This window comes from Scatophagus argus, chromosome 11 (genome assembly GCF_020382885.2).
Source record: "Scatophagus argus isolate fScaArg1 chromosome 11, fScaArg1.pri, whole genome shotgun sequence".
Taxonomy (NCBI): domain Eukaryota; kingdom Metazoa; phylum Chordata; class Actinopteri; family Scatophagidae; genus Scatophagus; species Scatophagus argus.
The window spans coordinates 6,836,833-6,861,571 of NC_058503.1; the positions used below are offsets into that span (position 1 = coordinate 6,836,833).

At 39.6% G+C, this 24,739-nt stretch overlaps 2 protein-coding genes across 3 annotated transcripts in view; one reads left to right on the forward strand and one right to left on the reverse strand.

Annotated features, from left to right (window-relative positions):
• fgf14 (fibroblast growth factor 14) overlaps positions 1–8,450 on the forward strand; it is a 96,177-nt gene extending 87,727 nt beyond the window's left edge. For both annotated transcript variants that reach the window (XM_046404104.1, XM_046404105.1), the window contains exons 4-5: positions 3,365–3,563; positions 5,090–8,450. In XM_046404104.1, coding sequence (XP_046260060.1) covers positions 3,365–3,563; positions 5,090–5,232 — 342 coding nt within the window. In that variant the 3' untranslated portion in view covers positions 5,233–8,450. The remainder of the gene's footprint in view (positions 1–3,364; positions 3,564–5,089) is intronic.
• Positions 8,451–8,589: 139 nt separating this feature from the next.
• The window catches only part of itgbl1 (integrin, beta-like 1), a 50,118-nt gene continuing 33,968 nt past the window's right edge, over positions 8,590–24,739 (reverse strand). The window contains exons 8-11 of the mRNA XM_046404103.1: positions 21,174–21,290; positions 16,177–16,323; positions 12,988–13,101; positions 8,590–9,341 (exon numbers count right to left, since the gene is read on the reverse strand). Coding sequence (XP_046260059.1) covers positions 9,253–9,341; positions 12,988–13,101; positions 16,177–16,323; positions 21,174–21,290 — 467 coding nt within the window. The 3' untranslated portion in view covers positions 8,590–9,252. The remainder of the gene's footprint in view (positions 9,342–12,987; positions 13,102–16,176; positions 16,324–21,173; positions 21,291–24,739) is intronic.

Genomic DNA, 24,739 nt, shown 5'->3' on the forward strand with positions numbered 1-24,739 from the left:
GATGTCAAAATAAATTCTTATGTAATTATTGCATAATTTAGAATTTCTGGCATATGAGTGAAGCTTTATTGATCACAAATGACTAAAGTGTGACTGTGGCAAGACAAAGGAAGAACATGATGAAAGCATTCAGCTTGTCAATGACATTTGACACACTTGCAATGCAATCAGCTAACAAAGTGTCTGCAGTCAGCTGCCTTCACTGCTCTGATCGTCAAATCAAACTGATTATGGTGACTGGCAGTGTTAAATTTTTGTTTAGCATCAAGCATCGTTCCACAAACAAACCACCTACACTTGCTCTGCCTCCATAAACAAAGACAGACTTTTTGTGCCTCTATGTGAAGGCGTTTGATTAGCCACAATTATGGCCTTGGCACCAGCTTGTATGATTGCTTTGACTCAAGGCTGTTTTTGTATGTGCCATTTGAGTAATCAGTGCTGGGCTAAACCTGGACGACCAGCACTGAAATGTTGTGTCTAATTACAGCAGTCAACCAACCTGCGGTGCGGCTCACCTGACAAAGAAAAAGTAGAATTAATTACCTGATTGAAGCAACTCAGGGAACCATGAAGGTAAAACGGTTTGCCTTCTAATCGGCTCAGCAACAGAGTTTGCTTCAGCATGAAGAGAGCACAGTGAAACGTTCTTTCCGAGAACAAAAGTTATTTGGTTTAGCAAATTAAGCGGTGCGGTGAAGACATTTGTTCTGTGTTGCTGGCTAGAACCCACCCAAGTGAATGTTGTTAAAATCCTTTATTATTTGAGATACATTAAGTTGTATTTGTTGTGTACAGTAGGGATCAACTTGGACTATTAAAGGCTTATCTAATCTTATTTTAACCTATTTAGATTTCTCAGGGCCGATATTGATTATTAGCAATCAAGGATACAAATAACCAACATTTGGAACCGATACATTTGCAGTAAAGATAAAAATCTGAATGAAATGTCAAAATTTAGAATAACGATTGATGGAATGGAATAAGTGCAGTTTATTCAAGCAGTACATTGTGGTACTTGTACTATGATGTTTTATACTTTTAAAATCAGTTAACTTACTTAGGTTACCTGTTATTTTTACAATACACAGGTGGGAAAAAAAATATTCTTAAGTTAATTTATTTACGTTGCAATTCAACAAAAAAATCCCTAGTGTGTGAAAATATTCTATTCTGTCACCGGTCCAGATGGGACACAGACTTCTCTTTCTGACAACTTGGATATAATAAGCAGCCCTTTGAAAAACTGCTACTTGCAGACACACAATAAATCTTAATGTGTACAACAAAATGAAGAATGATGGGGTCAGGCCTGTGCATCGTCCAAAGGGATTGTTTTTTTATTTATCTGATATCATGGCAGACACCCTCGTGCTCTGGGTTTTATCGTGTAAGGCTCAGTTTGTATTGCTTCAGTCTGCAGTGTGTCTGCCCATCACTGGATTGTTCTGCTCAGCTGCTGTGACAGACGCAGAATTAATAGTTTTGATCCTAATCCCTACATTTACCACTAGAATAGTCTGAAGTTAATTCTCTTGTGTAATGTAATAGCTGGCGAGACAGGATGTAGGATTTCCCAACACATATCTCACATAACACATCACCCCTCTGACCTCTCAGTGCCCGTACTGACAGTTTGGACTGTTTTTTTCTGTAATTACGATGTGAGTCTTTTAGCATCTCAGCTGATGCTCTTGTTATGCATCATGCATTTGTGCACTCCACTCAGAAATGCCCACGAGTCCTCAATCAAGGATAGAGAGGACACTTAAAATGCAGCAGGGTACTTCACAGGATCATTATGGTCATCCCAAGTGTCTTTCTGCTTCTTCCTGCTCTGCTCTGCTTTCAGCTGAATACTGTCTGGAGGATAAGCTCTGACAGGAGTAATTCACCAAAGGGCTAATTACACCGTAATCATGACATGATGTGTCCTGTGTTCAAAACTGAGCATTTAGCACATAAATAACGTCCTGTGCAGCCACAGTAGGGGGGATTTATGGAACATATGAAACATGGAAATGTTAAATTAAAAGAATTTGAAAGGGATGGCAGTCTCGGTCAGTCACTCCACTGTGGATTACAATCAAGTTTCTGCTGTCTTAAGTGAACCCCTGTCTTTTCTGTGAGGCGGTCAGTTTTGCTTTTTAGGGTGATGACTTTGATGATCACTTGGTTTTCATCTAGTGCCATCAACAGGTCCAAGTTTTCAGTTATCTTGGAATTCATTTGTTATGTATTGTCAATTGGAAGATGACAATAGAGACAACAAAAGCATCCTACACAATCTCAGTTTGTCACAAAGAAATCATATTTTTGGTACTTCAAATATCTGTTTAAAGACTCCAAACCTGGACATGGAGAACCATAGCAGTACCAGACTCATTGAATTGAGACTCATTGTTTTACATATATTGTCAGGAGTTCTTTGAGCCAGCTCAGTGTGAACTGCCCACAACAGATGTGCTGAAACTCTCTATTGTGATGAGTGTGCTTTGATTAATTCACCCCGATGAATGCCTTTATTTTTAGCCTGGCAGGGCGGACAGTGTGGAAACGCTTTTTATTACCCTTCTGGTTGGAGATGAATGGGCAACAGCAGAGAGAGATGTGGTGCTTCGGTGTTCATTCGTCATTGCCAGATTGAGGTGTAAAGGATGGAGGAGTCACTTGATTAGTTCTATCATTATTCATACAAAGTTCAGAAGGGAGTCATAGACAAATTGCTAATAGACGATATAGTATTTGAGAAGAATATTTCCCTTTGGGTCTCACCAATTGGGAAAAAAATTGAGGAGTGTCTGGCTATACATCTGTCGAGGAGGGTCTGCCGTTATTTCCAGTGCTGAGGTGATAGGGTCAATGCCAAACAATATATACTTTCTGCCTGGAACATGAGCTAATTGACTAAACGAGTGCACCTACATTTGATGTCAAGGTTGAGGCCAAGGAGAGAATGGGAGTTGCATTTCATCAGGGCAGGTCATTAGGCTTGGCTTGAATCACACCTGATTATAGCAACAGAGAGTGTCTGCGGCGCTCATCCTTTTCACGACAGGTGCAAGTATGAAGTCCTTTACTTCTGACGAGGCAGTTTCAGTGCCCGCCATAACGTTATTCTATACATTGGGAATGTGGAATAAAAGTGGCATTTGTCCCTGTGATCTCCATAAAAGTTAAAATATAAATTATGAATCTGCCAGCTGTTTCATCCTTATATAATTTGGACCGTGAATTATTAATTTGAGCCCACTGGAATGTCTTTTTCATGCTATATTCAGATGAGATCTCCTTTGTATTGTTTTTGGTTTGAAAGACCCTGTTCTTATAATCTGTGTGGTGTTTCTGTCTGTCTCTGCAGGAACTCTTTACAGCGGAGTGCAAGTTCAAAGAGTCGGTGTTTGAGAACTACTATGTGATCTACTCGTCTATGTTGTACAGACAACAGGAGTCGGGGAGAGCTTGGTTCCTAGGGCTCAATAAGGAGGGCCAAGCCATGAAGGGAAACCGAGTGAAAAAAACCAAACCAGCTGCTCACTTCCTGCCCAAGCCATTAGAAGGTAGGCATGATATATATATATATATAAGAATAGATGTGGTGATCTTCTGTAAACTTTTCCATGAAAAGACAAAAACCTACAATCAAATGAATCACTGTCAATTACTGCTTGTTTAGTACAAGCCTAATATATCTTATTCCTCTGCGTCATAGAGCGCCGCTCTTTCCAAAACCTGTTAAAGACTCAGTGAGCCACGCTGTGACGTGTTCCTTCAATTCCCCTCTCAAACACTCACCGGAGCACCAATTGTGTATTAATCCACAGATGAAAATAGCCCCCAACAAATGCTCCTACTGGAGTATCATATTTTGAAGTATACATTTGTGACCTTTTTTTCCATCCTTGGTAGGAACAGAGGCATTGGGGCTGAGAGCCACACAGGGTGTGAGTTGGATCTAACTGAAGGATGAACCAACACATTAGAGATTTCTTGACATTAAGAAAAATACTCACTATGGCCAGATTTGTCCATGAAAGGGTCAGATCACCCAATTCACAAATAAAATTCATTCAGTTCCACCTCTGAAAGTTGTGCACGATCATAATGTTGGGGTTGTAGCAGAACGCTCAGAGACAGATTCTCTTATATCAGGCAGACAGAACTGAACCTGAATTTAAATCAATGTTTTGGATGGGCTGATCTTTTAAAAAACAGGTGAAAGTCAGATTTTTAAAAAATATGGTATAAAAACACAACTTTCTGTTTTTTGCTTTCTTTGCTTGTTTAGAGGGGCTCAAGGAGTGTAATTAGCATCTCTTCCCCATATTCTCCTTGTTTTTTAGCACCTGAAGCAGTTTTCCAGCTGCAAACACTGAAAGAGACCTTTATATTGTCAAAGGTTGCATTTTAATACAGCAGGACAAATACATACAACGTACATACATACATATAAATACATACACACAACATAATAAATCTGAATATATGTAGCTCAAAAACTGATGAGGCACACCTAGCGCAGTTACATGCATGTCCCACTATGAGACACGATTCCATCCTTAGTAATGGTACAACTATGTGAAATATCTGTTTGACATATTTTTGTATTTATGTGCTGATTCACTATTTTGCTGCAGTAAGCATACAGTGCAGAGTCAGGACAGCTCTGTAAGTGCAACATGAAATGTTGATAGTCTGGCAGATGCCACATTCACTCCCGTCAGCCAGCAGCCTGATTGCTTCCTATGATTTAAACATGGAGTCAAGTTGAAGTGTCCTGCCATGACAGTAATACAACTGTAGTCTAGTGGGTGTAAAGTAGGGAATAATGAGACACGTTTTGCAGTTTTGTTGAATAATTGTGCTTGGAAGGATACAGAAGTCAGGGTGATAGAATGAAGCCCATAGGCAAAACGTGACAGCTTTTTTTGTGTTTTTTTTTGTTGAATTGTTGTTGAATAAAAACTTTTTAAAATAGAATCCACAACATGTATTATAGGGGGATATATGCTCCTTAAATAATTTTAGACTTCTAACAGCTTTTCGTTCGTCTCTTTGCTTTCTTTCCTTACGTCTGCTCCTCCAGTCGCCATGTACAGAGAGCCATCGTTGCATGATGTTGGAGAGACGGTGCCCAAGGCGGCGGTGCCTCCAAGTAAAAGCACAAGTGAGCCAGTGGTGATGAACGGGGGTAAACCTGTCAGCAAGCCCGACAAGCCCACCACATAGCCACACCTGATTAGTGCCCAGTGTGTGTGTGTGTGTGTGTGTGTGTATGTATACTTGTGTGTGTGTGTGGAGGGGGGAGGGAATGTGACAGAGGCAGGGCTTTCACTCGACCAGACTCTGGACCCTCTTTCTTCTGTGGATCAGATCCAGATGAACCTCTCTCCTTTCCTTTTTTCCGCTTGCTCCTGGACGGGTGGATTCTGAGGCGGCTGAGATTCTCCAGCACAGGAGGGAAGAAGACCTCTGATCATGGAATGCCTTCAGTTTCCTATAAAACTGTGAGAATTCATGTGAATAATGCGTGTTTCACGTGCACGCTTTTGGTGGTACTTTGCTTGCTGACGGTACATTCAAGAAACCTTCCCCCTCTCTATAATGCCCTGTTGCAGCAGAGTCTGTGTACCTTCAGATCTATTTTCTATACCACAGTTCACCAGCTATGTTCTGGGATAGAGACTGTATAGATAGAGTAAATATTTGGACTGTCGTCCTCTATTTTTTACGAGTATGTTCCCTTCTCCCTCTCTTTCTATCTCTAGTCACACACTTTTCTCTTTGTCAAGGAACCTAGAAAAGATAAAAACATTTTGCAAGGGAGTTGTGTGATTTTCTAAGAAACACATTCACACAGATGTGGCATAAAACATAATATAAAAACATATATTTAAAAAAAACTATCCAAATATTCTTCTTGCCTACAACATGCACACACTCACACTTACCGACAGACACACAAAGTTTATGGGGAAAAAGTCAGAGATGTTGCTTTCTACAGCTGATAAAACACACTGGAGGCTGGCAGATAGCTCCTGCAATCATAGTTGATGAAGTGCTAATTACCGTCACTGCAATCAATGTGAGGAGCTCCCTACACACATACAAGCACACACACACATTTATAAACAGATGTGTGTGTGGGTGGGAGAGCGCTGTAAGGAATGGTGTATACATATCACTATCTAAGTCCCACCAGCGGTTCAGTCCGCCTTCTCTGGTAAATAGAAAACCTGAAGTCTATTTTTCTTTAATCTTATTTCAGAGCATGGGCTCTAGGAATATCTCTAGGCCTTGTAGGCCTCTGTCCCTCACTCACTGACTTTTTTGGACTACAAGGCAAGGCTTGTGGCTTTGACCCAGATGGTCTTTAACTGCAGCACTGGCAGCCATCTTATGGCAGCGTCTACTTAAAACCAGAAAACAACATGGCTGAAAACCAGTAGGCGACATTTGTACTGGCTGCATCCCTATTTGGTTTAGCAAACTAAAGCATGGGCAAGGTTAATATTGTGTTCTCTCTTCTTACAGCAGTTATACAAGAGCTGGCTTGTATTGTAACAATTTCACTGTATAAAACTTAGGGAAAATGGCTATTAAAAATCATAACTTTTTAAATGACTAGATTGTTATTATTATTATGATTATTATTGTTATTATTATTATTATTATTACTACGAGAGGATTTGTCTCCTAGCTCAGCATGCAGAGTCCAGTACTGATCATCTTGGCCTATCACGTGCCTGTTTGGACCTTGATTCCCGGCATGCAAAAACAGGTTCCCAGTCCCCACTGGGCCAAAGGTGCCTCACCCACCCGATACATCCATGTACAGGACACGTAGCATTATCCATTGAAAAAATCCTCACTCAGATGTATTCATCCTGAAATGACCAAAGTCTTTTTTCATCCCAAGAAAAAGTGATTCTTTAATAGAAGGAAAAAAAAAAAAATAAATCCTGATTCTCTCTCTGATTCTGATCCATGGAAGCTTTCACTGTGATAGCGTTTGTTCTGTAGGAAAGAATCAACTCTCCTCAGACCCTGGGTGGTCTTGACTGATGTCATTTTTGGAGAAGTACGTATACCTTGAATTAATCACATGCATGTATTTTGTATAAGGAACAAGGTATGGGTACAGTTCTTCACTTTGCGTAAGCTGAATAGCACTGAAGTTCGGTGTGGGAGTTGAGTGGGCATGTTGAAGGCTACAGCACACTCACAGCTGAAGTGAAGGTAACCCACTGCACTTTCTGTTTTGCATCTTCATCATGACTGTTAGCAGTTTATTAAAGCTCTACCTGATCGATCAATTTATAACGTTTGTCTTGCTTTAAAGATTTTTCCTAATAGTTTTGTTAGATAGGATTTAGAATATTAAGTAGATTGTTGCTGCTGTGTGCTGCTAAAATTGCAACTATACTAGGAAATTTATTTGGTACATATAATTTTTAGTTTATTGGGAGTACACATGACCATTTCTTATCACAGCACATCAAAGCACATTAGTTAAAATCCAATATTTGTCTGTACAAAGCTGTTAATGCTATAACAAACACACACACACACACACACACACATACACACACACGCACACACACAGGAGCTGGAAACCACCATAGTTGTATTTGGGGTTGATGTTCTGTCCTCATTGCAGCCAATCATCCTCCACTCTTACAAACTCTACATGCTGGGCTGGCTGCTGCTCCAGCCATGCAGTCCAGTTAAATGGCTCCTTCAAGGCTGACTTTATTTTTGTAAATGACCAGTGTGTAAATGTGCGTACATCTCTATTTGGATGTCTGTATCCACCATTTATTTTCTTGTTTTTTCTTTTGACCTCTTTTTCTCTCGTATACGGGTCGCGTGTGATGTCGATCTCCTGATCACTTCTGCTTTGTTCCTCCTCTCTTCGGATGTGTTGCAAGAATATTCCAGGAAACTTAGTTTCTCTGTTGCTTCTGTTTTCAATCTCATATTTTGTACACTGTCCCATCTGTTGCATGGGGAGAGGATGGCATTGATGAACTGCATGTAGTAGGCTATGTCTATCAAGAACTGTTGGTATGTACCGCTAATTTTACATACATATATGCAACGAGTTTGTCTACACTATACAGTTTGTGTTTGTTGTATACACATATACAACATATTGAGTAAAATATTTATATAAAGGTGTACTGTAATGTCAGTAACATACTTAATGCAATATAGAGTGCAGTATATTATTGCACCTGTCATTTTTGATGGGACAAAGAAAACAGAGGGGTTGGCTAGTTTAAGCATGAAAAAGGCCAAAGTAGAATTTACATTAAATTTTCTTTGAGACTCCTTATCGGTCCTCTTTTCAAGCGGTGACTGAGCTCTTGTGTCAATGCAGCTCTCATCCCCTGACGCCACCTTTTGAAGTGACATGGACATCCAGCATGCCACAACTGAACTATGTATGCCCTGTCTTTGTTTCGTCCACTTAGAATTTGTCACGAGTCTGAGTTGAGTGAGAAATGTCCATCATGTACCTCCAGTACAGTGTGGGTTTCATTAAAGATTGTTTGGTTTGAGTTCCTGGTGGAGAAAACTAGACACTATTAAAATGATTTATTTTCAAAAAAAAAAAAATATATATATATATATATACCATTGCAAGTATGCCCATTGGAGTTATGTCATGTTATAACAAATTTGTAACCATGTATGATTAAGGTCTTCGCATTGTTTTCCATGCAAAATGTTGTGTCATGCGGCACATTTAATGTTTTATTATTAAAAAGAAATAAAAACCTCAAACAGTAACTGCCTCAAGCTTTCAAGTGAACTTACAGTCCAGTTCGGGAACAACACACCACTTTGTGCCATTTGAAAACAGATCTACATGTCCCCCCAAAGTCATCTTTATAGTTCTTTACAACATTTGGATTTGTCATGTACCTGCATCCTATTATGTGTATCTGGAATATGTACGTGCTCCTAGTCCTACATTATATATAAAAAAATATGTATAAAGCTGTTCTGGAAAGAAACGTTAACATGACAATGTTTTCTTTTACACCTACAACACCCAGTTTTAGAACTCTAATTTGTAACCAGTACAATAAAAGAATGAATACTGTTTATGGTATGCAGAATTACACCCATGTTTAGTTTTTCTCTTCTGGTGGTGGTGGATGGTGGTGACCATCGGTGGTGCTCTTGTCGCTCCGGGCAGACAGGCCTCCAGTCTCTAACACCAGTGTCCTCTCCTGCTCCTCAGTACTCTGCTCCCACCCAGATTTCGCAAGCGTTCCCTGTCCAGCCGTCCCAGCACTCACAGTTGCCACAATTGCAGAAGCCATTCCCTGCGAGTAGATGTGAGAAGAAAAGCTGTGAATTAAGAGCTGTGCCATCATGCCTGACCTTTAACAAGGTTCCTCTTTTCACACCCTGCCTCCCTGGGTGCAGCTCAGGCAGGGGGATGGGGATGGAGGCTCACTGCTCAGGACGGCTTGTGGTTTTCCACTGCTTTTGCACACAGCAGAGGGGGAAAAAAGAGTGAGAAGCTTTTAGATAGTTACCACATTTTATTCAAAGCTCAGATATCCTCAAATCTAACTAATCTTGCGGTTGTGACACAGTAAAGCCAGACTGTCCTTTCCAGAAACTTAGAGCACTTACCACAACCTATGTTTGTCTTATCTTAAGCAGCAAAGGAGTGTGAAATGGTGGAGTGGTATGGTGGTATGATGGAGTTTACTATGACTGACTTAAACACATGAGACTGGACTCCACTCCCACAATCTTTCCTAAAATTCTAACCGATTATCCAAAGTGATCTTAAAAAACTAGAGGAACCAAATTCACTATTTTTTTTAGATTATGTGAAAGACTTTTTTCATTTAGGTTTAAAAACACCCAGATTAGGATGATATCCCACTGTGTTATAATCCAGTCACCTCAAACTCGTCACAAACTCGCTCAGCTGTCAGACAGAAGCATGGAGGCGGTTAGGAGGACTCCTCCTGCTGGCCTCCTAACACACAGCTGAAAAAACATACAGTATATACAGCAAATTATCACCACGGGATAGGGAGGGAGGAGTCTGAGGACGGAAGAGAGGGGGTAAAACAGTGAAAGTAAGGTGAAAAGACCAAAGGCAGCAGAGATGGATAAGTAGAAAGGGATAATGTTCCATAAAGGCGCCAGGCTTGAACAGTCAACACATGTACTCACAGAAAAGGCTGACAACGTTGTTGTCAACAAATCCCATGAAAACACGAAAACCTGCCTTGCAATATTGTAATAATCTGTCAAGATTTCCCAACTTCCAACTCCCAACCACAAGTTTGTTCATTTATTTTTAAATGTTAAATAACTCAAAAACAGCTGTCTAACATTTAGCAAACTGTGCACAGCCAGCAGTAAATAGTGTGCGTTGTATCCCTCTGTGTTCATCTATGAAATAATACTCATTTGGTTCATGGCCAGATTTAGAACACTGATTTACCTAAGTACTGCAAGTTTAAGGTATTTGTCCTTAGTATTTGAGTTTTTAATGCTACATTAGACTTATATTTCACCACGTTTCAGAGGGAATTGTGTACTTTTTAACTCCTTTTATTTGGCAGCTATGCTTAGGGTTTTATATACAAAATTTGATCAGTTTATACAACCTAATGAATTGTTACAAAGAGGCTCCTTAGAGACTAATCTATCATTAAAAAATCTTTTACTAAAATATACAACTATGTAATAATGTAACAGTGAGAAAGGTCACTACTTTAACTATTGATGCTTGAAGGACACATTTAAAACTTTATATTTTGCTTGCAGGGATATACTAACATGTTATATTGTTCATAGAGAAACAATGTTTACAGCACTGGTACAGTATGTGGAATTAAAAATAACATACAGTTTCCATGTTCATGATAATGAATTAACTTGTCATCCACTGCAGCTCATTTATGTGTTTCTAATAGGTTTTCACAAGAATGGAAGTCTAAGGAATCAGATACATCAGGCTCTGGACGCACAAATGATATTTATTAGTCAGATCATTTCAGCGTTTGTTTTGGTGATTTCGTGAAACTTTACTGATATTAACAAAGATGAAAAATATCATCAGTACACTAGGACCACCAGACTCGGTGTTTCATGGTTCATGCTCTCCGGACTGCTTGGTTTAAATGGGAATTAAACTCAAATTCACTCAAACCGGCAGACAAGTTTCTTACTGTATTGCTGACACTAAAATCTTGATTTTAATAGCTCTGATGAAAAAATGATTTCTACAAACTGATGAAGGCTTCGCTGATGAACACAATTAGACATGCAGCATGGTGACAAAATGTTGTAAAGTACAGACAAACAGACCTCTTTGTCTTTTAGCTGAAGCAGTGACTGAAATGATCACACTGCATGCATGAAATTAACCATCAAGCATTCCTAATACGCTGAATTTTCCACATCACTTATCAGTTGTATGTGTAATGAGAATCTACAGCTTTGAAGGGTCCATGAAATCTCCAGATGCAGAGTAATTTATTGGCAAACTTGCCAAATAAATTTTTGTATCATGACATGACTCCCTGCTGAAACAGTGACTGCTTTTATCGGCATATTCTAGAATTGTCCTTTCACATAACCACCCACCACACTATGGTAATTCTCATGTAGATGCTACTTTGCACACATATAATATGATAATAAGACATAGCCATACATTTTCTTTGCTGCCTCCCGGTTTTCTACAATTTTTAAGCAACGTGTGTCTGCATCTGGAGCCACTGATGCTCATTTGAATGTCATTAAAGCTGACATTTGGAGTCATGGACTCATGATGAGAAACATTTCTGAACAGCTGTCCAGATTTTGACAGGCCCCCGGGCAAAAAAAAATAATTCTAAACATGTACTGAGATTTCCATTAACTGTGGGGAGAAGACGGCTCCTGTGGATAAACGCCCGTGGAGAGAAAAATGTTTGTGTGTGTATGTGTGTCTAAGTTCATTTTCCTGTTCTCTGACTCACAACCATCAGCGGGATTGGTACAAAATCTACAGATACAATGGTGTGGATGTTTGTGCGTGTGTGTGTGTGTGAGAGAGAGAGAGACGAGAGAGAGAGAGAGGTCTTAGCATTTTCTCTCAGTTCTGAGTAACCAAGACCCGACTGAGTCGGAACAGCACTAAATTACAAATTCAGAATGGCTGGATGGAGAAGAATCTTATTGTACTGCCAAAAGCCTTGGCTCTGTTAGTCTGTATGTTGAATGTCTGAATGAATCTGAGCCTACACAACATCAGCTTAGGTCGTATGTCACAATTACCACAGGAGAAAATATTTGAGGAAATTAGCAACCTATCTAAAGTGGAATTGACACTTACTAACTTGAGGGAAAGTAGCAATACCATACCACAAAATCATTACATTAAAATAATATATACTCCTGTCAGTGTTATTTTATTATATTATTAGATCATTACTACAGGAACATTAACATATAAGGAACAATTTACCAATGCATGGTAATTTATAAAGTTATATAAAGTCATATAAAGTTTTATATGCAAAGTTTTAAGGTGAAAAAGAACTCCAGTACTATCTACACCTGTCTACATGGATGGATAAATTTGATTAAAACCAAAGTAAAATAAAGCTAAAAACTGGATTCAAGTGCAGTGCTTGAGCAAATGCACTTGGTTCCTCCTTTCCACCCCAGCTGCAGTGAATTCTGGGAATCTGTTTCACAGATGTAAAATTGGTTAGTGTTTGGATAAACATTTTTTTTTACATTTGTTCTGAGGATATTTATTGTTTTATTGTTTTCAACTGCAGCTGCTTGACAACATCATGCTCCTGTTGGTGTTCTCTCTCGCTTTGGATCAGTCGAGCTCGATTGCAGTTTGGATCAGATCTCGTTATTCTCCAGCCTGTTTGGATCAGGTCTGTATGGGTCTCTATTTCTTTAACTTTAATTTCTGTGTTGGGTGTGTGTGTGTTTTACCTGTGCAGATGAGGCCGTCATGTTTGTCACACTCTCGGTCATCACACTCACAGTACTCTCCGGACACCCACCACTCTTGAGGAGAGCAGATGCACTGGCCGCAGTGACAGGAACCTGCAGCGCACACACGCACACACAAACAAACAGACAACTGTTAATTAACATCACATTGTCTACATGCCAGTGTATGTTTTGTATTTCTTTTTAACACCACCTCCCTTGGGTTTTTGCCAGAAACGCTGTTTGTATTCTCTTCTGTAAATTCTTTATTTTACACAGAAGATTAATAGTGTTGGCCAGGGTGGATATGAGATGTTCCCTGGAGAAACAGCTACTAATATACTTTTGCCACCAGGAAACCAATCCACCCACACTTAAAACTTCCTCTCTTCTCCACCAGTGTCTATTCCTCTCTTTCTGAAGGGCAACAGCAGGATAATAAGGTATTAAAGATTGGTAGAGGAAAACAAATCGACTGCGGTCCGCTTCTTTTTTTTTTTCCCAAAGCTCAGCAACGATGTTTTCAATCTCCCCCAATTTCTGTCAGCACACTCAGGGTGCGAGGAACTCACCATGAGGAGGCAGACGGAGTGAGGAGCAGGAGAGAAAGTGAAACATAAGAGAGAGGTGAGACAAAGGGAGGAGCTGAGGGAAGATTGTTCTAGTGTCTGAATGTAGTGGAGCATGGAGAATGAACACGCTCATCTTCATTTTCACACCCTGCTCGGCTCTGCAGGGCTGGACCCACTGCAGTCGGTCTAGTTCTGTGGATTCAATGCTACAAAACAGAGAAGGAATCCTGTTGTGAGGTGTCATTTGCCACTTAATGATACATACAACGCAGTGACAATGTGCAGAACATTATAAACCTATAGGTCGGCAGTCGGCAGGCAGCCACGTTCGATTAATTGATGAGCATAAAATATAAGGAAATAGTGAAAAATGGCCCAAAGGTTGAAACCTTCACATTGTTTTCCTTGTTAAACCTTAAGCCACCAACCAAAGGAACTGCAATTCTAAATTATACGGTACAGAGAAAAGCTGAACATCGACACATTTTTAAAGCCTAAAGCAGCAAATGCTTGGCCTTCCTACACAGTACACGTGAACAATTAACTCATGAACATTTTTATTGATTAATTTCTTATGAATTGACAGGTCTGTTAATCTAGTAATCTTGCACTGTAGGAGGTAATATTTCTAGTATTGGATTACTTCATTATAATATGTACTCTTACAAAGTTGAGGTGTGTTATGAACTGGTTCTTGTATAACATGATCCTGTCTCCTTAAATCATGTCTGCGTAAAATATACACCATGAAGGAAAGAAAAAGCAAATGCTGTCCAGATTATTAATTTGATTTTAATGTAAGATTAGTCGCAAAGCATTGCTATCAGTTGAATTACTTTGCACTATAGTATTTGGTTACCCAAAGTATGACTGTATGTATGACTGAGACAGAGTTAGAAAAGGCCTAATCTGACTGTAGATTGTTTTCGTTGAGCTGTTTGTTAAGTTTGTGAATAGAGGATTAGTGCCAAGACAAATAAACACAATGAGTTGTTTCTCAAAAGAAAAGTCTGCGAGGAGCTCAGAGGCGATGAGAGTTTGAACAGTTATACTTCCAAAATCTTCTGATGACAACAGCGTGAAAAGCTCGGGAACAGGTGAGTAAGGTCAGTCAGGTACAAAAAAGCTTTTTCTACCTGAGTGGTCCATTGTTTCAGTTGCTGTGGAGGTCAAACGAGTTTTGAAGTGGTGAAATTTAAATAGGATAAAAACTATTGTGTAAACAGCACAGAAAACCAATAGAATACTTGCAAGAGAAGGGAAATAATTAAGAAAATGTAAACAGTTAAAAAATTACAGAGCAAAGACAGAGAGCTGCTTGGCAAGTATGAAGAGAAGTTTTTACCTTTTTACTTTTTACCTGCAAAAAGAAGCTTTACGCACAATGTTCATGAAGTGGAACTTGATGATTTATAGTTAAAAATCAAACATTTTGGTTCTGTTAACATTACTTTTAAACTAAGGGTGTATTTGTTCAATTAAAAATGAATGGATCAGAACAAAAAGTAATCTCACAGTCACTTAGTCATGTATTGTATGCATGTAGTGTGTTGTGTTTATCTGTCATCCATCATTTTGAGCAATATTGCACAAATAAATTTGAGACAAAAAATTTAAGAGTTTGTTAAAATGGTGAAAATGCTGAGATAAACTAGTTGAGGAAATGGATAACGGTAGGTTCTAGAAATTGCTTATTTTCTGTGAACCATGGGGAGCAGAATAGTTGTAATATGCTACTGAGAGCTCATAAAAAAGAGACATTAAAGCTCATGAAATAAAATCTTTTTGAAAAAAAAAAAAATCCCAAGCTTCTGTAACTATAGTGCCTTGTTGTTGTTTTTTCCACTGCTGTTCACTTTCCTCAAACTTTCCTTCAACTCTCTCAACTGACATGAAGAATTAATCTCAGATCTCAGTGGAAGACGATTGGCTCTCAAAGGAGGTTCAAGCTCAGCATCTTTTGAAAGAAAGCTTTTGCAGCGTGCTTTTTATTGTGTCAAAAAAAAAAAGTTAATTGCTGAGTGGTTGTGTGTGTGTGTGTGTGCAGATGAGTGATAACCAAGCACTAATACAAATTTTAAAAAATGGTTGGTTTACTGAAATACTATACTTAAGTACAAATTTGAGGTACTTGTACTCTACTTAACTATTCCAGCTTGATTTGATTTCTGCTCACCTTTAACACCCTTTTTACTCCAATACAATCATTTTATTTTTATCTTGCTTTTACAAATTAAAATTTTATATACAAAACAAAAAAGTTTTATATTAAACTACCCATCAAAATAATAATAATAAAAAACTAATCTCAACCAACTGTCACTGTAAAGGTTTGTTATATATTAATGTACCATGATAAAATTGTATGATATGATGCACTTGAGTTCTGCATGAGTATTTTTACTTTTGATATTTTAGGTACATTTTACTATTAATAGTTACATACTCGGACTTAAACAACAGTATCAATCCAGAACTTAATGTAATGGAGTATTTTCACAGTGTGGTGCATTCATCTGGTACCAAGTGAAAGATTTGAATTATTTTTCCACCACTGGCACCAAGATAACTCTTATGGAAACTTTGAATTATCTGTATTGCACAACAGCTTGCTCACCTTTTCCACTGCACATGACTCCGTCCGAGGTCTCACAAAGCTCCCTGCTATGAGCGTCATTCATGTCGCAAGACCTGGAGAACTGGCACAGCTTCCCAAACCAGCCGTCCTCACAGATGCAGCGTCCACATGAACAGTAACCGTGACCTGGCGGTGGAGGGCAGAAGGGCCTTCATTTAAAGGAAACAGAATATGGAGCATGTCCATGAGAAAACACCACAAATGGAGAAAAAAATAAAGCATTCACAGATAGAGAGAAAAGTCAAGCGAAATACTACTGGAAAGCAAGAAAGCATTTAAACGCAGAAAGTTGACAGTGCAGACTTTGACAGTAATAGGCAGTACAAGGAGACAGAGCAACAGGAAGACGATAGAGACGCAGCAGGCTTATTGTATTTCCCCTGGGGACATGAAAGGAACTGTCATCACTGGTCTTGTCCTGTCCTTGATGAATCTCCAGCACATCAGTGAGAGATGAAAGACAAAGAAAGGCAATAGCAGACAAACACACACACACACACACACAAAACCAGGGATGTTTAATTGGTTGAAAGATGCAGTTGGGTGCTAGGATGCATTAATAGCCGACAGCATGACTGTGATTTTAACAAGCACACGTACACACACACACACACACACACACGCACACTCATTCACTTATGCCCTCCTTCATCTCCAGCTGAACCCTCGGATCACTTGCAATGTGCTTACTTCAATACAAATCATATCATGTAGAGGCAGTTGTATCATTGATTGATTCCTTTCTGTTCACATCTGGTTACAGATGCCAGGTTGAAGAGGTGGTAATGAGCAGAGCATTTTTCCATCATTTTCATCATTGTAAATCCATACTGTGCTGTTGGAAATTGTTTGACGCAGGGCTGTATTGATTCAGCTGAGATTTAACCCTCTTAGAGTCACACATTGAGTCACACACACAAAAGTATCATTGGTATGAATGCATATAAATGATAAAATTCACTCAGCAATATCTCAACAACCTTAAAGCCTGTTTTTTTTTACTGTTTTTTGTTTTTTTTTTACATTCGGCCAGCTAAGTGTTTAAGTCGGTGGTTCTACTTCATGTGTGTGTGTGTGTGTGTTTAACTCCCAGCAAGAAAACAAAGAAACTTATTTTCCAAAACACAAACTGTTTTTTTAAACCCTTGAGTTTGATAGTGATGTTTTAATTGATTTCTCTGTTCAAATGGATGAGGGGGAAATCAAATCTTCAGTATCTTGAGGGACCCAGCTTGCAATGGATTATTATTATCTGCAGCGATAGATAATCCATTGATATTGGCTGTTTTTACCCCCTATCTCTCAATCTCTATCGTTCCTGGCTCAACACACTCCCTGATGCTTTTTTTTTCTGTTTATAATCAATCAGAGGTAAAGGTGGGGGATGGTGTATTGAGGATGTGTGTGTGTGTGTGTGTGGTGACAGTGTTGGTGGGAGGTTATAAATGAAAGTTAGCTAGCTTCTGTCTAAGCTAGAGTGGAGTGGCAGCTATGGCAGGCCACGCATGGCTGCCTCAATCAGCCAGCCTGGGGGAGCGGTTAATTGCTTTGGAGGAACGGCAACCTAGCCTTCATTCAATTAGCCCGCACCTGCCTTTCACAGAGCATGTATTGTGTTATAGAGTTTAGGGATGGAGTGTGAAGGGGAGGTGGTGGTGAATCTGGCATTTAACGGAGCAAAGATTTGTACTGTATGCAGGGAGCGTCTGTCAGAGGTTAAGAGTTCATTATGACAGAGAAAGGATGGAGCCGACTGAGTAATGCGTGGAAGAGGAGAAGGGAGGATCTCAGCTCATCTCCCTGTGCATCATGATATTGTGCATTTCAAACAGTTCTAACATATTACATCTTAAATGTTTACATTGAGCCTTAAATAACCTTGTTTTAAGAACTTAGTGTATCTGTATCTGTATCTTTGATAATAAATATGCTGATTCACTTGCATGTTTTACTGAAATACGTAAACAGAGGAAAGCCACAATAAATGTTTTTAGTTAGGTCTGAGTTTTGACCAGTTAGGTGTTGGAGAATGCAGAGTAGAGCCTTAATGCTCATCTGGCAGCAATCATGTAACCGTGATGTCATGCTCATGTCCTATGGGGATTAATATAATGACCAGTTTCAGACTTTTAAATATCACCCATGTCAACATCCAAGTCATAATTATGTCTCTGGAATTGTTATATTTCGAAAGCTCTGATTACTGCATATCAGAGTTGACACTTCAGTGCCTGAACAAACAGATATCGAACCCTCATTTGAACCAGAATTTGTTGTTCACTGCAGTTAAACCCAAATTTAATACATATTGGTTTATTATAAATTATTATCAATGCCCAGTATTTAGTAATCCTCACGTGACCAGCAGTCATACGACTTGTCTGTAGGGTCGTCCAGTCACAAGAATGCAGCAAATTCATTAAAATGGAAAGTGTTCCCATCTCTGCTATCTTTACTGTACAACCTGAAAGGGTGTCAGTGAACAAAAGGTGGCCAGAGAGGCTTGAGGATTTTCCCTCTCCTTTATTCCTCATGTTTGGAGAAAACCTCTGAAGGCCAGTGTGGATTGAGGTGACTGATAATCTAGTTGACACTGAAGGACTAAATTATATGCAAGCAGCCTGTGTCATTCCTCACTTTTCTCCTCTCTGTTTTCTGCAGTGAGAACACTGACAGCACTGTGCCCTGGAAAGGGAAGTTTCTTACAGCCCCACTCTCCATTCTGAGTACCTGCTTTAGAGAGCCACTCAGCTTTGCAAAACATCCAATAACTTCCACAGGTCTCTGTGTACACAGACTTAATTGTCAACCTGACAGCATGTCTGTCTGTGTGTGTGTGTGTGTGTGTGTGTGTGTGTGTGTGTTTGCGCGTGCAACTGCGTTGGTGTTTGGTGTTCAGACAGGCTCTCCTGGATGTCTCGTGAAGAATTGTCTCTGGATAACCCAGCACACAATGAGCCCCAGTAATCCATTCACATAAATACTGCATCCCTCTTTAAAGGAGAAATTTACCCTCAGATGCTGCAGTGCACCACAGATACGAAACGGCACAGCCAACCAAAACAACATTAAAAGCCCCACGCAGAGGGAGTCGCTTAGACAGTGATATCTGGGTGAAAGGAATAGAGAGACTGCGTGTCAAATTACTGTTGCTCCGCATGTGTCATGTTGTATCACCTTTAAAGTAAAGCAAAGACAGAAAAGTACATATCAGAGGTGTGTATGTATGCAGAGGATTCAGCACTGTGTACTGAAGCATGAAAAGCATCTATGTAAGCTCAGAATCTAGTTTTCACCTCACTGCTGGTTTTGCCATTAAAGAATAAAACACTTCATTTCTTCTGCTTTTCTTTAAGAGCACCACACACCTTAATTACACCTTGATCTGACATCCTCTATCCTCTGTCTCTGTCTGGCAGCAGCAGCTGCTGCAAAGGGAAATATCACCATTTCAATCTTACCTCTAATGCTTTAGTGAAATCCATCCATTACAGCAATTGGGCCTAAATGGCTCAAATTAAGAGCACAAACATCCCAGGACCTCAAATATAAGCTTAATAGGCTAGGAGTTGGTTCTCTTTCAGCTCAATTCAGCTCGAGGCTTGTGCCTGTGGATATCAAAGAGAGCGGCTAGGATCACACTGTATTGATCTTAAAATTCAGCATCCTCTCCTGGCACAATTTCAAAGTGGGTGAGTGTATGTGTACACATGCTGGGCAAAATGTGTGTAGTTTTTCATGCCATAATTAGGAGATGAGAGGTAAGTGTGAAATTGTGTCCAGCACATCAGTAGAGGTACATCTAATGTTTTTGCTCTTAAACAGAGTAGGGTGAAGTGGGTGCATTAGCCCCAACATCTATTGCTACAGAGAGGGCGGCAATCGGGGGGAAGAAGTCATAGCCAAAGCAAATTCACACAGCTTCACCATTGCAATCAGAAAGAAAAAAAGGCTGTCACAGCTGCTGAATTCGTTCAAAATAGACTCAGATTTCAAACGTTTTTTAAGTGCTTAAGTTTCTCCTAATCTCTCGCTTCCTTTAGCATTATAGCTAACAGAAAGTAATTCAATGTTTACCATAGCTGATTTCTTCTCTTTAATTGCTTTATGTACACTTGTATTACCTTGGACATACTGATACTGCCTGTCACAACACATCAGGCTTTATGCAAGAACATCTGACAAACTCTCTACTGCATTAATTTGGAGATTGCTTATCTCCACTAAATAAATGTTGTATCTGTACCAATACCTGTTCATGGTGCATGTTCGTGAGATTCGACCATTTGCATGATCAACTTTTGCTTTCTTAGCTCACTTAAAAAAGCTAACAGTGGCAGTAGTTGTAGTGTAGTCCTGAACGCTTCAGAGCATTGTAGTAGAGCAGTGCTGTGTGCTGACAGAAATGAGAGAAAACAGAGAGCGGTTTGACACAAGTTAGATTCTAAAAATGTCTTAAGCAAAGCTGCCCTTGATGTAGATGGGAAGGGGTCAAGGGGACATGACAGTGAAAGCAATACACAAAAGAATATCATACAGAAGGTAATGTTACAATGTTGAGTGGAAAAGAAGATGTTTGATGAACTACTGAACTGTGTTAGTTCCAATGACGAAATAAGTGAGGCTCTATCTGTGGGGAAAGATCTGTATGTGACTCATTCAGGTCTGACCCACAGGGTCCACCAACTGTACAGTAAGTACAAAAAAGCTTGAGAATGTGGCAAATTTTATTAAAAATAAATCTTTTCACACAAGTGGTTCTATTGTCTCTGCTGAAAATGAACAGTACTTGTACTTCTGCCTGAAATTAGGTCTCCCACTCCTCTACTACAGACAGTAATGAACAGTAATGTTGAATGTAGACTTGCCATCTGTTTATTGCCTGACACTTCCCTCTGATGCTCATGCAACTTGAACAGCCCTAATGGACACAAAGATGTGTGTGTGCATGTGTGTGTGTGTGCGCCCGCTCTCACCTCCACAGACCTCTCCACTGATGTTCTCGCACTGACGGTCGTCACACTCACAGTTTTTGCCGTGGATTCGACTGTCCCCAGGTGGGTGGCAAGTACACTGTCCACACTGGCACTGACCTAGAAAAAAACAGAGACGTTTGCTCACATACATGCTGCGTTTCATAGCAGAGCTGTGCTTTAAATAGTCGTCAGTTGAATCAGTTTTTACCTTTTTTATTCAATCTGAATTTCAGGGGAGTCATTTTCATACCTATCGAATGCTGATTTGAAAGTAGACTTGATCTGCCTGACAATATTACCTCCAGCCACAAGGGGAAATCATATATGTAAATCACAGTCTAATAGACACTCACACGGGCTACACACCCACACTAACACACACCTCGAGATGTTGCTATCCCACTTCAATCAGCGAGCTGCCAGTGAAGAAGGCCACAGGGGAACAGGGGAGTGAGCATGCTGGCTAATGGTGAAACTCATTAGAAAAACATCTTCTATTCTGAGCTATCACTGGAGGTGTGCAGTATACCTGCTCATTGATCATGCTACCAGGCTGCTCAGAGTTCCATCAGTTATGGGTGTGGTGTAGGACACACATAGATATTTGGAGGATAGATAGTCACTTTTTCTGTAAGTGCTCACACTCTCTTTGATTTGTGTTCAACATTCAAATGTTTAGTTGCTTTTACGTGCTGACCCATTTGTTTATTCAATAATACTATGATAATACATGAGCATTGATGTCACTAGGGGATGAAAGGCAACTAAGTTCAACCCAAGAATAGAGAATTTTTTATTACTACCTTAATTAGAGCGTAAGGATAAAGCTGCTTCATAGAAGGCATTACCGTGACATATAATGTACTTGTCTTGTGTGGTCTGTGCTGGAAGTCTTTTAATTTTTTTCATCTCCTGATGCTGCAGACAAAAGACACACAGAAGGGCTACAAACAGGTAAGCTGCCCATTATGAAAAATAATGGCACAAAGGGTATTTCCCAGTTCAGATGACAGATGTTTAAAACACAGCATACTGAATAGATCCAGTTGTCTTTTCTCCTGCTTTTATAGAGCTGGGTATGTCCTTTTGTCTCAGTTGTTGTTCACTCAGAGTGTTTTCCTTGTTTGTGGCTCTGCAGGCTACATTTTGTGTTTAGTGCCACTAAAATAACACCTAAAACATATCCATAATGTGTATGTGGCTGTCTTTATCTTCTGATGACTCACTGAGTGGAATTAGGGGCAATAAATAGAGGAGAACATGAATTTACAAGACAGCCACTCGACTGACAGCGTCAGCTAATGTGTTGTCCATGTCATACCACTGTCAGTTTTTATGACCATGTATACACACACACACACATACACACAATAGCAAGCGCTGTTCCTGCTTCACATACAACATATCACCATCTGCTCTGGGGACTCAGTTACCCTAGCAACCGGTGATGTCATAACACCCCTGCCTTATCGATTATCTTTCTGGTCGTCAGATCGTCTGCAACAGCGTGTATGTGTGTGTTGGTGTATGTTGATGTTTAATTTGTCATCCTGTCTAAGGTGAACAGCACCTTAATGTCACATCAGTAAACACCAGCGTCAGACATTTTGGCTCCAGTTCCTTAAAGCTTGGCACAAATTTATGTACAAAGGCAGGTGAAGGAGTGGCAGACTCTTTGCCATTTTAGTGAGTCATGTTGCAGTGCAGTATAAGCTGGAAAGGGGCTGGAGTAGGATGAATACATAGATGAATACTAAATCAGCAAGAGATAGGTTAGGCTTGAGTAATGGTCAGTCAAATCAGCTCCTCCCATTCTTTTTAAAAGTGAATGTTTCCTACAGGGAGAAATTGCTTTTCTTCAAGAGATGCTGCTTCTCAAAGTAACAAAGCCCCCCAACAAACATGAGCCATAAAGCATCTGCTAACTAATGACAATGGCACGAGTACCGGAAAAAGACACAAACATATACATTTCCAGAGAGAATGATGCTTTGTTTGCTGTAAGAACATTCATGGAGTACAGAATACATCCTAAAGTATGCCACCTGTAGTCAGTAATTATTTGCAACGCATAAACCTGAAGTCTATGTAGTGTTTATGTTAATGTTTAATATTCTACAGTCAGGTCCCATATCAAAGGATAATTAAAATATCCACCCTGTTTAAATCACACAGTTTTGCAAGACTATAATTAAAGACTGCAGATAAAACATGGCTACTTATTCAACAAAGCCCTCATACATTGTGCAGTGATAGTAGATCAACCATTAGTGTCAATTGTTAAAGAGACACACAAGTCGAGTTTCTATGTGCATTTAAATGTGAGCTAGAAAAATTCCAGTCAAGGGGAAAACTGCAAAATTCAACAAAACTAAATGTGATTTTGTCTTTGTACATGACTCTCCTAACTAGGCTGTGCCACATTTTAGGTCAAGTGATCAGAACCCAGTGGAAATGCATGGCCATTTTCTTGTCAAAAGGAGTACCAGAATTGTACTGCAGTGGCTCCCTCAGTGCTGCCTCCCATCCTGGGGTGTGAATGAAAGCATTTCATTAGCACCCAGTGTGAAGCACCTTTCAGAAGGATCTGTTGTCAGTTTCAGGATGTATTAACTGTATGATAGATGTTAAAAACACATACAGTTAAATGCAAAATACAAGCAGGCAACAGCAATCAATCCACTTAGATGCACAGGCCAACAATACTCTCACCACCCACTGCTGCAGAGTCAGAGTGTCTGATTTTCCAGGGCAGATGTCACCATTAACGCAGATCTGGTTAAAGGCAATGTAACATCATTATTTTCACATCATTAATCACAGGGATGCAAGCAAACTGGTGATCTTAGTTAATCTTTTAGACATTAAGATCCTCTAACTAGTCAAGGAAAGTACAACTCTGCCTGTCAAATCAGTGGAAAAGGGATCTTTCTAAAATCTAATAATGTATCCATACTGATAGTATCAGGGTTATCTCAGCTTAGGCAATAGGATTTTTTTTTCAGCAGAAACAGTACATAATCAAGTGTATTGATTGTGAAAGACACTGGTGTTTACCAGGCACACAGAATCAAATCAAAGACATAATTGAATTGCATTATTAAAGGTGTAGGATCCCTGCGTTGCTGGAACTCAAAGGCCCATTGAAAAAAAACAATACATTATTAATTTCTAATCTCATGGACAAGGACAAGACTTTCGATTTTAGATTCTGATTAGGAGGTGTGTGCATAAATGCATCCAATGAAATGTGGTTATTGGACATTGGATAACACTGTCCCTCGTGCGGTATAAAACAACTCTCAACTTTTAACTCGAGGCTAGAAATATTCAGCAGAGCAACATCATAGTAGGTGGATGCCTGTTTGAAGAACTCCAATGTATCTCTAGAACTGCATAAAGTTTCATATTCACTCTTTTGAACAATCCAATCAGATCTCATATAATGTTTTTTGCCACCTTACACAAGCTAAAAACAACTCTCAATGCCCAAAAGCCCCTGAACGATTAGGTATTAGAGTACAGTATTGCAAAATGTGTGTGTGTGCTATGAAATATTTACAGTC